Source organism: Pempheris klunzingeri, chromosome 12 (assembly GCF_042242105.1).
Source record: "Pempheris klunzingeri isolate RE-2024b chromosome 12, fPemKlu1.hap1, whole genome shotgun sequence".
NCBI lineage: Eukaryota > Metazoa > Chordata > Actinopteri > Acropomatiformes > Pempheridae > Pempheris > Pempheris klunzingeri.
The window spans coordinates 16271283-16287267 of record NC_092023.1 but is presented as its reverse complement, the minus strand read 5'-3'; the positions used below and the strand labels follow the sequence as shown (position 1 = coordinate 16287267).

The 15985-nt window shown below is 41.9% G+C and overlaps 1 protein-coding gene across 1 annotated transcript in view; it reads right to left on the bottom strand.

The window, feature by feature from the left end:
* Positions 1-536: 536 nt before the first annotated feature.
* Positions 537-15985, bottom strand: part of pdzd8 (PDZ domain containing 8) — a 34783-nt gene continuing 19334 nt past the window's right edge. Inside the window, exons 4-5 of the mRNA XM_070840855.1 lie at positions 4547-4709; positions 537-4438 (exon numbers count right to left, since the gene is read on the bottom strand). Coding sequence (XP_070696956.1) covers positions 2079-4438; positions 4547-4709 — 2523 coding nt within the window. The 3' untranslated portion in view covers positions 537-2078. The remainder of the gene's footprint in view (positions 4439-4546; positions 4710-15985) is intronic.

Here is a 15985-nt window from a genome sequence, read left to right as displayed (position 1 = left end):
AGAAGGTAAACATAAGTGTTCAGACCACCAACTGCACATTGTAAATAAATGCAGCCGCCTTGTCAGTTTGAATGATGCTACTCCGGAGGCACAGCAGTGGTGCCAACGCAGGCTGGGTAAGCAAGAAACTGGCTCAACTTTTGCAAGCACACAGTCCTGGTAGGTCACTAACAGTATGTTTCTACTGTTTGCCTAGCAACTGTCAGTGTGAAAGACAAAATGACTAATATCCACACTTTTTAGTCTTCATTGCGATATTTACCGTCATGCAGTGTTTTAGTCTGATTAGCCCTCAAACTCATGGATCTATTACTCCAACAGGACTTGCTTACTTAAGTTTCATCATCCATTTTTTTTTTTTTTTAAACGCAGGGCTGGTTTGAACGGCCATTTACTTTCAATCAAACGTTGCCTTCATACTTGTGCATCTCTGTTAATGGAATTCTGTCTGTATGCTTGTTGATCGTCACAATTCTGAAGGTCTGATACCAAAACCTGCTGACTAGTAGTGAGTATTCTGAAAATTCACAAGTACAAATGACCTCGTTATAGTGCCTAAAGAAAAGAAAGGACATCAACACCAAAATATATGTAGAACATTGTCGGTATTTGGGGTAGATTTTTCCTTTTGACTAAGAGTAAAATGTTCCCTCTTAAAAAAAAAAAGAAAAAATTCTTATGCAGTTGCTCTCTGCGGGTATAAAAGATAAACGGACAGCATAGCATTTTGGAGCTGTAGCTAGTTATGATGGAATCACTGTAACAGGCTCCATCGATGGTTGATGTTTAGTGAGGATATGGCGGGAGGCAGGGGCAAACGGCTATATATAAACAAAACACAGAAAGGGTTGATCATACATTCATTTGGGCATGAAAACAACTCTTGAAGGCAAATGATCTGCACTAAATCTCATTAGAAGTTTCTGAAGCAAGGAAATCATCTTCATACACAAACACACACACACATATTAAACATAACCAATCAAATTAATGTTCTCCTGGGTAACATTCGTTCAGAGATCAATCAAAAAAGTCAATTCTGTGCCTTTTTCACAATGCACCCATGAAAGTTTTGATCAGTTAGTAATGTGCCATAGTTGAGTTGAGTTTTAGAAGTTGGTGGGGTGTTCTGAATAAAACATTACTGGATAAGACGGATACATATAATAGAATTAGTTCGAGTTAGTTCCAGGACTTGCTTCCCGTAATGACAACCTCCTTACACCTTCCAAAGGAAAAAGAACATGGGTTACATATTTCAACATGTTTGGCCTACACAATACAGACAAATAAACCAAAACAAAGAGGCAAATTATATATACGATTCCACTGATAATTATGCAACTGCTGAAATCCCAAAAAGCTTTGTGAGCAGGAAGAAATCACCTCTAAAATACAAACATATTTCAGTAAAAAGTGCTCAAAACAAAAGATATGTATGACCACTTGCAGGGTCCTTAGACAAATGACCTGTTCCACTGAGGTGGACGTCTAAATCTGCTTTTCCCTAGTAGTATTCACACTGATTTAGGCTAAAATATTTCACCTTCATGTGGGCTTATTACTCACAGCAAACAAATATTGAACAATTATTTTCCTTCTGCAAAGTTCTGATTCTGACCAGTAGACCACAGCAATGCGCACATTTTCTCAAGTCCTTGTGTCAAAGCAGTTACAGACATGAAAACAAACTGAATTAAATGCTCACAATGACATTTTGAAGCTACAGAAAAACAAAACTGGAGGACACACATGCAGCACTACTGACGGCAGATAACAGTGTAGCTCTCAAGCTTCCCTTCAAAAACCAAGAGCATGGAAACGGCATTGTATTGTGCAAATCAAAACATCAATGAAAGGTTTACCATGAATCCGTAAGGACTAAATTCCTTTACCTTTCCTTTCTTTTCGACATGAGAATAAAAAATGTGTGAATCAAACACTGGACCCCAACATCCTCAATATTTAAAATTGACTTCTGAAATTCCCCAATGTCCCCAAAAAATAAACTAGACATAAATTTGCTGAGAGGCCCGAGCCCAGAGCACTTGTTCCTCCCCCTTCTCCTCTAGTCTTATTTAATGGAGTGCCTCCACACAGATCTGCTCCTCAGTAATGTCATCCAGCAGCTGCACCTCCACAGGGCTGCATATGTCACTGTCATAGACCTCTGTCCCAATCAGGGCTTCTTCCTCTAAGCCTTCTCCTTTGCCTTTAAAGCCATGCTGCTCTGAAGGAGAGGTGCTCTCCACTGACTCTAGGTCCTCAATGCCTGCCCTGTAGTGGATCATTAGCAGGGTGAGGGCCTGGAGTCTCTCCCCAGACTTTGCCAGGGCAGTACTAATTAGGGCCTTGCGCCTGGCATCTGTGGCCTCCCGCTCCTCCAGCAGAAGAGCGTTATTGTGCTCAAGCTCCTGGTCAATTTCCTGCTGCAGCTTGTCCAGCATCAACTCCAGCTTCTGGGAGCGCTCATCTGTGGGCAGCCCCCGGTACAGGTCGCGGCCTATCTCCTTCACAGCAATGAACACACTGTCATCCAACCCACCTTCTTTGCGTACAAGTTTAGTGCTGCCACCAGTGCCGCTGGGCAGCTTTGAGGGGCTAGCTCCACTGGTGTAGGTCTCGGTATCACTGCTCTCATTGTCTGAGGTGTTGGGGGTATGCTTGGGTGAGGGCTCCACCACTCCAGGCACCACATCAGCCACCTGCTCAACCAGCCGAGTCTTGGGCACCTGGCGAAGGTTAAGCAGGCGAGAGCTGGTGTTGATAATATGCCGTGTCAGGCCAGTGGTGGCCCGGTTTATGGTGGATTTGGCTTCAGGGTCAGCTCCGCGACGTTCAGTAGCTGCAACACAGAAGGGATTCTCAGCGAGGCACTTGTCCTGGCACTTCTTGTGGCAAACGTAGGCGCAGATCATACACTGAGAGGCTGCCTTGGTCCAAACCTTCTTCTTGCAGTATTCACACCAAGTGGGGTTCTGGAACTGGGTGTCCTGGAAGTTGTGACGAACCTCCACCAACTGCATGGCACCATAGGCCAAGTCATCACGCGGTGCTGTGGGGATATGCTCCCTCTCCCTTAGATCCTCGTCATGGAGACTCCCCTCTCGCTCCCTTTCTGCCAGCCCCCCTGGATAATCTAACTCACCCTCAGCTAAATAACAGAAGTTCAGAGTAACATCTCCGTAACACAGCTTCTCATTGAAGCCCTTATGGGTGCCAAGGCTTCGTAGCGCAGTGCGGCTGACGTTAGCTCTGGGCTCTGGAGGCCCCAATCTAAAGGTGCTCTGGAACTCTGCTGAAGATGTGGCCATACATTCCAGGGCTAAATGCTCCAGCTGTAGGCTTACATGACCCAGACACAACAAACTACCTAACTTAAAGGGATCTTTGCACCACAGGGCCACATTAAGGTACTTATGGTTGCTCTCCACCTCAAACACTGCTGAGGCCTTGGGCCAGCGTGCTGTCTGGGTACGAAACATGGTTTCTGGGGATTCCCAGAGGGAGTGGTCCTCCAAACTGTCCCGTGTGCTGCAGGAGCTCTCTGAAACTTTGTCTTTTGCTTGATCAGCCTTGCTGCTGCTGCTGGTTAAAGTGGAAGAGACTGGCAGCTCATCACTGGACTCTGCCAGCCTGGTAGACTGCTTTGCCTCAGGCTGTTTGACACAAATCTTCTCAGTGCCAGGCTTATCCTCATTTGCTCCAGTGACAGGAGCTTTTTCTGGAGATTTTTCAGAAGTGCTGATAGTGGTAGTCACCGTATGAGCAACAGTAGCATTTGCAGTTGTAACAGAATCAATGCCTTCCAAAAGACTGGTTTCTGAGGAGGCGGATGTCAATTTTATCTGAGGTCTTGGTGGCACTGGGGGGCGAGAAGGAGGAGGCGGGGGAGGGACGGTTGGGCGTTGAACACCCTCCCCTGGATCACTACTGGTTTTATGTGGCGAGGGCTTTGGTGATTCTTTGGGCTGGGGCTTTAATGGTGACTGGAGACCCGCCAGATTTAACTTGCGGTTGAGGATGGGCGATATGGTACCAAGGGGCTTAGAGGCCAAGTTGGCCACAGTCCGTTTGGGGCTTTGGTTTACTGTAAGTAAGGAATCATCTTTAGTGTCACTGCTGGTTGTGGTGCTGCTGTTAGGGCCACCAGTCTGGCTAGGTTTGGAGTCCACAATCAACTCTTCAAACTCAGAGTCCATGTCTTTGCTGTCGGATATGTCAGAGAGGGTGGTGATAGGGGCTGGGTCTTCCTCATAACCCCCTGGCTGGGAAATAAATCCTGGTTCCTCTAGCTGGCCAAACCCTTCCTGAAGAGTTCCCAGACCTCCAAAAGAGGTCGTCTGGTTACGAACCGGTCTCTCATAAAGTACCACTACCCTGTCTCCAGCCTGCTTCAACAGTTTGGGCACTTGAACCGAGGATGTCACTTTGACACCTGTCAACAGAAACATGAACAGGAATTACTTTTTTCATAAGTGCAAAGAACTGAATGTCAGTGTCAGAAATCTTCTGCTAATTAACATTACAGTTACACATCTCAGACCTCCAATGGCGATGAGGCGATCACCCCTCTGCAGGTCTGCCAAGGCTGCAGGGGAGTTGGGAGTGACAGTTTCAATGCTGACGTGCACTGCATCCCCCTCGCTGGCAGGAACGTGCCTGAACGTCATCCCCACACTGCCACATGGCCCCTTGTTAACCTCCGTCTGGTGCATACATGCAACAAGAAAAAAACTTAACATCAAGACCAGCGATGACACACAAGTTATAGATCACATATATTCATAATTTATCCACTTAATGCACTGGTAGATTTGTAGCGAGCAAGAACATGATTAATTCATGATGACTGGTAAGAAGTTTCATCTCCCTTTTTTTGTATTCTTTTAATTTGTAATATTTATGAATTATGCATTTACTGTTATTATACACATTAAGGGGTGGATGAGATTTGAGTATACAGTGCTTTGAAAGATTGTTTAGTAAAGGGGATTTTGAATAGCTGGCTGTAAGATTGTAGGATTTGTATTTATGATCATTTATAGTTTTCTTGTAAAATTCTGTATCCAAAAGAAAGAAAAAGCACTTTAAAAAGATTATAATAATGTTTTGTGAACTTAGTATCTACGGTGATATACAAGATGTCACAAACATTTGGTGAATAAAGCATGGTATACCAGTGAAGGGTTGTGTGACAATTTTTGTTCTACATTAGCACAATGGCTCAATAAAACAATTACACTTAAAATAAGAGGACACACGTCTTTATCCACACATACTACTACAAAAAAATCTTTTAAGGTTAAAACAAAGTTGAAATAATAGCTTAACCAGAAAAGATTTGCTAACTTCATGGACAATCAGTATGTCTTCAAAATTCAATACATATTGTTATTAATTGATTAAATACATTTTGTCCACATCTGAGTATATTTCTTTATGTTAAACGTCTGCAACCAGCAACAAATACTGCAAATCTATTTAGTCCCCATGACAAGACATTTACGACCAAACAAAAGATGACAATAAAATGTAAGTTGACAAATGCAACACTGACATCTGCCTCCAGCACTCAAACTGACTGGCAATTCTGTGGCAGAACACAGAGCTACAATTAACCCCACCCCCAGCTGCCTTAATAACAGCCGCTGCACACAGTCCAAGTCCCAGATTCAGCAACACACCTGTTGTGATGCGGAGGTGACCTGCTTTGCGCGTGACAGGTCGTCTGTCAAATGACAGCACATGTGCAGTAGCAAGACATTCCTACCTCCTTTGCTGATGAATAAGGATCTACCTAAACTCATGCAATTTTAACTGTGATTGGGAGATATCTTCACCTGAATGGAGACATAGAAAGAAAAGAGCTTAATGAGGTGAAGGAGCCACAGGAGGAGAAGGAGAAAGAAGATGGTACAGGTGTTCTGGTTTAAAAGACAGAAAAGGAGGACTGACATGATGTGGGTAGACGAAGACAAATGACTGTAATTTTCCCTGCTGTCATTTGTTACAGTGCTTTGGAAGGCAGTGATTGAGTTAGGCTGGCCATGAATAAGTAGATGATCTATAAAAGCTGGCAACAAGGTGTGTGTGTGTGTGTATGTGTGTGTGTGTGTGTGTGTGTGGGGGGGGGGGGGGTCACTCAAGGCTGATCCTGATCCATTCTTATGGTAGCCAGTTAGTAGACAACCAACACACTAAGGTTGGTTAAAAATATAGTTAATCTCCATCTGTACACGGTACATTAACAATGATGTACAGCTCACATTTTTAGTACAAAGCGTATACAGCGAAGGAAACAACTTGACCAAACAATGCTGCAGTGGTACATGACGTGAGATATTAACACATCTACTTATAGCAAATGGATTCATAACTTTGATCAAAGACGATGGGACGTGACAATCATGGAGATGGATGAGAGAATATTATGCAGTAGACAACGCCATGCTGTTGGTGCAACAGAGCACGGTACTGAGCAGGAAGCCGTTGGAATGAGAGGATTTGCATTCAGTTACTACGCCAAAACAATAAAAAGAAACAAGGTTGAAGCGCTTACTAAATCGCCAGTCCGCAATGACGATGATGAACAGAATATTCATTATGCAGTATATTTATATCTTATTTTAGTTGCTTTTGGAAATATTTGTTCACCAAATTCACCCAGATTGGGTATTATGATTCTTGAGTCTACATGTTCCTACATTACTCATAAGACAGCCCTGGACCCGGACCTTGTCAAACTCCAAATACGAGAAAATTGGTGAATATCACCAGCTCTCCTAAATCACTAAAACTGCTTGTTTAGTGGTTCTTGCGACCCAGTGACTCCAGTATTTCAAGGCTTTCTATGTTCTACGAACTTGTTAATAACCTTGCAGAGAGCTTCTGCCTCACCACTTGATGTGTGCATTTGTTTGTATGGCTTCAGGTTTAATCTGATCAGGCCATGTTACAGCTCTTCCATGAGGACTATAACAACATTGCAGAGGCAACAGGTTTCTGTGGGGGGAGAATATGGCGGCTAAAGGCCTATTCAGCTTCACATCTCACGATGACCACTACTTAGTGTGCAGGTAAGTTCTGAATCTCAAGGCTGTATACGACAAAAGGAGTTGCAAAAATCACTGGATCATTATCTAGGAAATAGCTTGAGATGACTTTGGTTTGTGACATGGTGTATTATCCTGCTGGATAGAAGATGGGTACAGTGCGTCCATAAAGGGATGCTGATCAGCATGATCAGCAGCAATACTCATGGTGGCATTTAAATTATGCTCAGTTGGTAGTAAGGGGCCAACTTTGTGCCAGGGAACGAGGTGTTTCTCCAACAGAACTCCAGGATTTTGCACCATTCTCTGTAAACTCCAGAGACAGTTTTGTGTAAAAATCCCAGGAGATCTGTCCGAGACACTCAAACCACCCGCCTGGCACCAATAATCTTCCCACAGACAAAGTCACTTAGAGCTTCCTCATTCTGATGTTTGGTCTGAACAGTAACTCAATCTCGTGCCCACATATGCATGCATGCATGCTTTTTAACACAGAGTTGCTGCCACATGATTGGCTAATTGCTTGCATTAATGAGCAGGTGCATCAAATGAAGTAGGCACTGAGTGTATTTTCTGACCAGAGTCATTGGGCTGTTTACTCACTACATAATCTCAAGTTTAACTGCATTGCATGGCCTTATTAGTATGAAGTGTTACTAGTAACATTTTGGTTAAATGTTTCTAACACATTTTCATGTTTTGTTGTCTTTGTGCCCTTGGCTAGTAGAAACAATATTTAATCTGAGCCGCATTTTTTAGGGTTGAAATATGAACTTTAAATTGGACCAAAGTCACAACTTCAGATCTTGATGCTCGAGTTGAGCGGGGCAGCTTCTGCTTTGCTACTTCAGATTCACTTAGTGACAAAATACTAGCCACACTCATTCCAAGCAGGCTTGAGAAAGTCATTTTAAAAAAAGTCATTCGTGCGGATCAAACAGGGTTTTAGTGGAGACAGACAAGGTTCTGTGCAATCATTAATGCACATAATCCATGCAGCTGTGACCTGTGACTGGCAAACATCTTTAATCTCCACTACGCACAGACTAGAACTAGACTAATTCAACATTTTGCACAGAACTAACTACAAACCTGTTAAGCTGCACAAATAACCACAATATCTCACCTGTGATCATTCACATATGATCTGGCATTGCATAACAAGTTGTGGAAATACAAAGTAAGTACTAAAACTACCTAAAAAAATTATAGAGAAGAATATTTCACAGGATCCTTGGAAACATGAACCCAATGAAGATAAACTACTCTGTTAAGCACTTCATTTTACTTGCCAAATACTAGTACTACTACTTCTGTGCTGCCATTGTTATCTTAAAAGGAGTATACACTGCACCATATTTTTTGTGCATTACCGTTTTCTCTTTCTCCTTTATTTCTACATGTGTTCTGCCTGTATTTCACCAATAAAAAAAATCTTTATAAAAAAGATTCACGTGCAGACCCTTTCTCTTTTAGGAGGGATATTTTGCCTTTTGAGTAAAAACTGCTGAAAGGTGAGTGTAGGTGCTGAATATCACTAATTGGAGTCGCTGTGTGTACACAGCTGCACCACTGCCTGCAACGTGGTCATTGTGCCTACTATAGATTTACAAATGAGAGCGTACGAGTCCATTCGGCTGGAGTGCAAACAGTGGCAATCTCCCTTTTACAGACACTTACACCACCAATATATGCACAGTCACAGACACTCATATGTACCTAATTATATGTCAGTGCACACAAAACTTCAGAGATAAGCTCTCCAGCAGAAGCACTGGTTTCAAAGATATAAAGCTGAAGGTTTACTCCCATTTCCTGGGGAGCTGCTCTTTTAGTTTCTAAATCAATAGACTGTCCAAGCCTAAAAAGAGGAAAAGAAAATATATATACATACGTAGAGGGAGAGATAACAGGGGCTAATAGTTCCTGAAGACCAGAAATGTAAACCAGAATATTTTACTTACAGCATAAAAATACTTCTTTGAAACTGTACATGTGAAGATTTATTTCAAAATGAATATTTTCATCTTTGTTGAAAAGCAGTCTTATAAAAATGACTGAAGAAGCTAAACTCAGTTGGATAATGATGACTTTGCTTAACTTGTGTATCTCACTGTGGAACGTGCAGGTTAAGCTAATGCTAGATTACTGGGTCTCATTGTCTCATTTCTCACTAACACACAAATGTGACAATATTGGCAAGTTGAAACTAACTCAAAGGTATGTTTAAAAAAATGCATCAACAGTTAGATCTAAATGGACAGACGTCATGAAGAAAGCTTTGCCTCACTTTAAGTCATTTCAATGCAGCAGAGTGCGAGTTTTTTTGTCATTACTGTAATGCAATATAATCCTGGTCTTCAGTCTGATAATTAGTTTAATTCTCATGTCGGTTTTACACCTTTGCATTTCTGTTTCAAGTTGTTGGACTGCTGGGGTTAATGATATCATTTCCCTTTATAGCTCATGTTTACAGCGATGATTTTGTCTGATGGAGAAAAGCAACATAAAAATACTCCCCCCCCCCCCCAGCAATACTGTGAGACAGGGGCTGTTTGGTGCTTCTACAAATTGCAGAGTTTAATTGTTGTGCAGTGAAGCTTTCTCTCGGGGCTGAGCAGCAGTAACTGGACTAACCTTGTTAGCATCGACCGAGACAACAAGCAGCTCTTGGTTCCTTGTCTCTGAGCAGAAAAGACAAAGACTGCAGCAACCCCAAACTGGCCAGATGTAAATGGAGCAATTCACCATCTATTTCAGCAAACCCAGCCTCTCTTTTATCTGCACTGCCACAAAGAACAAATGAAAGGTTAATATGTTCAAATGGCAGCTATCACCGCTTTCTCTCCTTTACCTCCAGGACCGAAACCCAGACAAGTTTTCCTTTGATCCCCTGAATAAAAACACCCATTGTGATAAAAAAATAAATAAAAAAAATGAAAAACTACTACACTGGGATAGCACACACATGCACAGAGGAACTTCATGGAACTAATGCTCTGCTCTTTCCTCCCCTTCTTGTTTTTCACAGATAATGCAAGATTCTGTGATTTCTCAAATTCTGTTTAGCTGTAAATCGTCCTTGTAAATGTAGGCTTCTTTACTCGTTATATATCACTCGGTCTAAAAGCGTGGCTAAAATCCGAGCAGAGATCCAACAGAGAGCATAATGCTGCTACTTTGCTATTTGATTTTTGGCTTGAAATTAAATTTCATGGCTGAGATGTGGACCTAAAGGAGAAATAACAGATCCACTGGCCTGGATGACTAGATTTTACCACCGTCAACAAGAGAAAAATAGTCGTCATCCTTGGTGTAAAATCTTGTACTTTGGAGGGCTGAATGGTTCTATAATAAGACTTGTTGACACACTGGTCAGACTTTAAGAGGGTGTTGCTCCAACCAAACTTATGAATCTGCTCTTTATGAAGACCTTCTCATCTGGAGGTTTGTTCACTCTTCAACTTTGGTGTACGCCCCTGCTGTAAAAAGCTGATTTATGATTTAATTGGAGAGATTCTAGTAATTCTACATCAATGCTCATCTTATTTATAAATCAATTTAAGAGTCTGTTAAGAGTATTTCTGTGTGTGTCTGTGATAGACCGACAAAGAGAGAAACATTATGAAAGTTTAATATGCAGCAACTAGACTCCTTTTAGATGTTCAGATCACACGGTGAGGACTGCGCGAACAGTCACATGTACGTGTATTTGAGTCGCATGGGTTATACTGGGTTCCATGGGATAAGCTGCCGGAGGTTTCTGTGAGTCCTGGAAGCGGACTACGGGGAGAGGTGGCTAGCTGCGGGCTGGTCTGAAAGCCGAGCTTGCCGAGCAGCCCTGACGGAGCAGCATCTCCTGTTGCTTGGCTGAACACCCCTCTGCCTCTCCAGCAGGTCTGGGAGGGTGCGTGCGAGATGGAGAGGTGGGGGTCGAACAAATCCTTTTCCCTGTCACTGCGCTGCTTGGTAATTTAATCTAATACCACATGTCAGATCGATTTGTGTATGGTTATAGGGTACAAGTCGCTGCGAGGCAAGTGCGCAGCAATTCCCTGCCACATCCAATTAGCGGCCCTGTTGGTGATGGGGGTGGAACGGGCGGAGGGGTGGGGTGCATGGCCAGTAGCTGCTCAGGTGTTTACATGGGCACTTATTAGGCTGGTTAACAGTGACGCATATTCCGTAGGACGTGCTCTCAGACACAATATCACAGACAGGTGTTACAGTATGAAATCTGTATTGGAACATTTCAAATGTCTTTCCTTTGAAACTATCTGCTACCGTCTGGACGTTTTACGAGGAATATTACCTCATTGAAGCAGGCCAGTACACCCCTCAGTGGCTTTACTTAAAAGTCAACTTCAAAGAACTATCTTTAACTTAATCTATATTTTATTTTTATTTATCATTCACGTACTCTTTCCTCTAATTCTGACAGTTGAGCTGCTGTAACAAGTGAATTTCACCAGAGTTGGTTTCATTTCCATTTACATCCGGCAAGCTTTTTTATCTTATCTGTGATTCTAATTAACAGTGTGAGATAATACACTGCTGAGACATTTACAATTACTTAGTGATCTATTTCAAAAGTAACTCTTCGGTGCAAAAGTGTCATGATAAACTGCTAAAAGTACAATCGGAGCGATCAACAGGCGATAACTGGTATCTTCAGCTTTCAGGCTCACTCTGGCTGCTGAACTAACTAATAACTGAGGGATTTGCAGCTATCTTTACCATCCGCTGGCTAGCGTTAGCTGTGAGTCGGTATTCGGCTGCTGTCTAGAGCGTTCAGGGCTAAATGACATGAGCACCTCGATGCTTTAAAAAGGCGCAGGGCTGGAAAGTTATATCGACAGTCAGCTTACATTTGATAGTTTATGATCAAACAGTCTCACAAGCTCACAATCACGCTGGCAAAATAAGAGACTATATACTATCTTTTAAAATATTGGAACGAGCATACAAACGACAGCTAAACAAGAAGCCCTCTAACAGCTTTTATCCGGCCTTCGATTTACCTTGCGACACATTTTGTTTTAAGGGGGTCGTTGTTGCATTGCACGCTGTTGATATCCTGTTAAAGAGATGTAATACTAACCTGCAATAGGTAGTCTGCTGAGCCAATATAAAGATGTTAATGAATGCAAACAGATTCAAGTTCACTTACATCATCCCATCTGTGACACCATCATTACTCACAGATGCCCCCCCCCCCATTCACAATTGACTCAATGATATCATGACATTTTTTTTTTTTATTTTTTTACATCCATTATGCTCAACTGTTCTGGTGTATTCAAACCTATCTACACTATATAAATAGAAGAGATTACAACCTGAAGACAAAAACACTGAATAATGGGCAGATATCAATGACCCAATACTTTCAGAGTGGCACAACCTAATTCAGCTGTTGTAGAAAAATGGACAGATGGACCGTGTGGCAGCGGATGGCTCGTCTTTCTTGATTAAAATCCACTATGAAGTTTACTTTTCCCACTAGTGTTTGTAGCTCGATCTGAATTTTCAAGTTGCCTTTTTATCATAGGAAGCAGGTTTCAAAAGCATTAAGAACAAAGGAGTTGTTATGGAGACACGGGCAAACAAAAAGGTGCTTTGCCTAATTTGCACTTGTATGGACAGCAACAGTGGTTTGGTCGCCCACATGGTCCCTTTCTGTCGCGCTGTCATTGTCCTGTCATTAAAAAATAAATATTCTGTCATGACTGTTACATCATCCTACTTTATTAAATGACAACTAAATTCTAAACTAGTACCATTGGCTCTGAACGGAGTGAGAGACCATTTTCCTTGTTATCAATTTGGCATTTCAGTCTTTCCTCTCCTTTGAACAACAGTGCTTGTCAGTCATGCAAACACTGTGCCTATCTTCTTCCTCAGTGAGCTCACCGGTTGCTTTAGACGCTGGGATTTCCAAAGTGTAATTTTGCTACTTGGAATCTGTACAGAGCGATCTGACCGCTTGACCACGTAACATTTACTTATCACTCATTCAACATTTGCACAGTTTCTCACCTAATTTCAGCTTATAGGTAAACAGGCTACAGGTCTGGGTGTCATTAACGTCTCATCGCTGCTGGCCCTTCCAACTCCCATTAAAAAAACAGCTGTACAAAGCAGCCAAGTAGCACAACCACCCATCTCCCAGTGCGTCAGGGAGGAAGAGCACGACAAAAATAACTGCTTTTATTTCATTTGGCTCTGCTGCCTCATAATGCATCCTTTATAATATCATTTTTGTTGAGGAGAAGTAGAAACAGTAAATATAGTGAGTCGTTACCATCACTCTAAATAACACTGACATAGCAGAAGAAAAACAGACGAGCCTACGTCATGTCAGCTGTCACATCCTTCTAGATGGACAGAAAGGGCAGTCTGAGTAATCTTATAAATCAAGAGTCTGTATTATCTCTAAGTTCTTCAAAGATTACAGGGAGTTTGTTAAGCCAACATAAACTTACTGTGTGGCTCACGCTGCCGCTTGTCGACTGAAGATCAAAAGGTCAAACACTGAACCAAATGTTACACCGTAACGTTTGGGGACAGTTCATTTTTCCAGTTGATTATTTCCTAGAAAGATGGAGGTGCTTTGGTACACTTGGGTCCAACAGCACTTTGTAGCGTTATTTTTGACAAGCGCTGTATTCATGAAGTTATTATCATCATGCATGGTCTTGGTTATATAGGGAAAATAAAGGCACTGTGAAACTGGTACACTTCCAGTTCAAATGATGGCTTCTTATTAACTTAATTAGTCTTCTCTTTTCAACTGAATGAGCAAAACGGTGCAATTACTCTAAAAGTGAGGCATTTTTTTCCGCAAATATTCTGTACATCTAATTCTGACTTTTTTTAAATGAAAGTGAACGAGTGCTGCCAGGCTAAAACATTCAAAAAATAATTTAAAAAAAAAAGGTCTTTTGATGAATATTTATCTAAATATACTTTGTCAAATACTCTATTTGGATACAGGGACATCTGTACTCATGTTAGATAAGTGATCAAGTTGCCCTGGCTTTGAATCTGATTAATTCCAAATCAGTGAGGTATTGTTTGGAGTTCTAAGTGCCATTTTTTTCGACACTGCAGCAAGATAACAGGTCATTTCTTTTCTAATGAGAAACCATGCCTCTAGGATGAGAAAAAAAAAACCCACTGTGAATGGAAACAGCAAGAAAACTGTAATATGACTGTGGCTCTGTCTGTCATGCACATAGCGGCTGGTCTATTGAGCTTCCTCTGAGGTGAATTGATCTGTGGAAGGAGCGATTAGAAACAAACAGCTTGTGGGACCAACCTCTCATGTCTTTAATCTGCTTTTCGCCGTGCGGCCAGCCGTTGTCAAACAGAATTAGAACAGGCCATTTAATTGACATGGCAAGGCGGAAATGGATGATGAATGTGTCACCCGCCACGAGTCAATGTGTGCATTATGGAAAATGACAAAGGTGATAGGCTCCCTTAGGTACTATTTGATTATGTGCTAGATGTGCATGTTGACGTGACGAACCCTGCTGTTCTAGCCTTGTGCTTTTTGAAGGAGAGACAAAGCGTAATCACATTGTCTAGTTTTCACATTTTAAGACCTGTGCAGAGCTTCACACTGTTAGCAAAAGGAAGTGTTTGACTTGCAGGAGGCCTTTAAGCATAAACTGTGAGGAGAATTTGTTGTTTTTTTTCCTCAGGGTTGGGTAATGTAACGATAAATACAGGGCTCTGATATTTATCGAGTGCAGCACTTCATGAAACTTCACAGATTTGGCTGCTACACGTGTTGTGCCGTTAGCTTGATGGACTCTTTCTCTGAGCTAAAAACACCAGCATAAAATAAAGCAAGTTCAAAAATACAAAAGTGCATACAGCCTACATGCCACATAATTACATAGTGTTAAAGAATGAATACCGCTACACTCTAAAGCAGATTTCTACTAACCTACATGTATCACTGAGGTTTAGTGAGTTTCCTGGGCTCGCCTCTTTGAACCTTTTCTCATCACATGGAAATAACACCACAGCATTCAAACACACAGCTCTATGTGTGGTTAAGGTTCACTATTTCAACCTTTTATCAATTATCAACATCAATATTTCTCAATATCTACATATTTGTTTGTGATAAAAACATAACATCAGCGTGGAAATGCAGTTTTAAAGCCCTCTCCACACTGCTAGAGTCTAAAGTATGGTGGAGAAATACTGATTCCTTTTTAGGGCTTTGTAATAAACCTCAACTCATTCTGACCAACAACTGAGATGAGATAAGATGTGTTGTGCAGCAGTTGCAGTCAAAATATCTTTATGTGACTGATAGTTAATAGAAAAAAAAACAGCTCTTCATTCTCATTCCTGCGATATAAATATAAATAAATATACTGTGATAGGTGATTTTATTTATATTGGCCACTTCTACTTGGACTCAAACAATATCTGAATGGAATGTGAACCTGTGGCCGCTTTGGTGCTTCAAGCACTAGATGACTCATTGTTGTAGTGTGTGTGTCTGTGTGTGTCTCTGTGTGTGTCTCTGTGTGTGTGTGTGTGTGTGTGTGTGTGTGTGTCTGTGTGTATCTGTGTCTCTGTGTGTCTGTGTGTGTGTGTCTGTGTGTGTCTGTGTGTGTGTGTGTGTGTGTGTGTCTGTGTGTGTCTCTGTGTGTGTCTCTGTGTGTGTGTGTGTGTGTGTGTCTGTGTGTGTCTGTGTGTGTGTGTGTGTGTGTGTGTGTGTCTGTGTGTGTCTCTGTGTGTGTCTGTGTGTGTGTGTGTGTGTGTGTGTCTGTGTGTGTGTGTGTGTCTGTGTGTGTCTCTGTGTGTGTGTGTGTATCTGTGTCTCTGTGTGTGTCTGTGTGTGTGTGTGTGTGTGTGTGTGTGTGTGTGTGTGTGTGTGTGTGTGTGTGTGTGTGTGTGTGTGT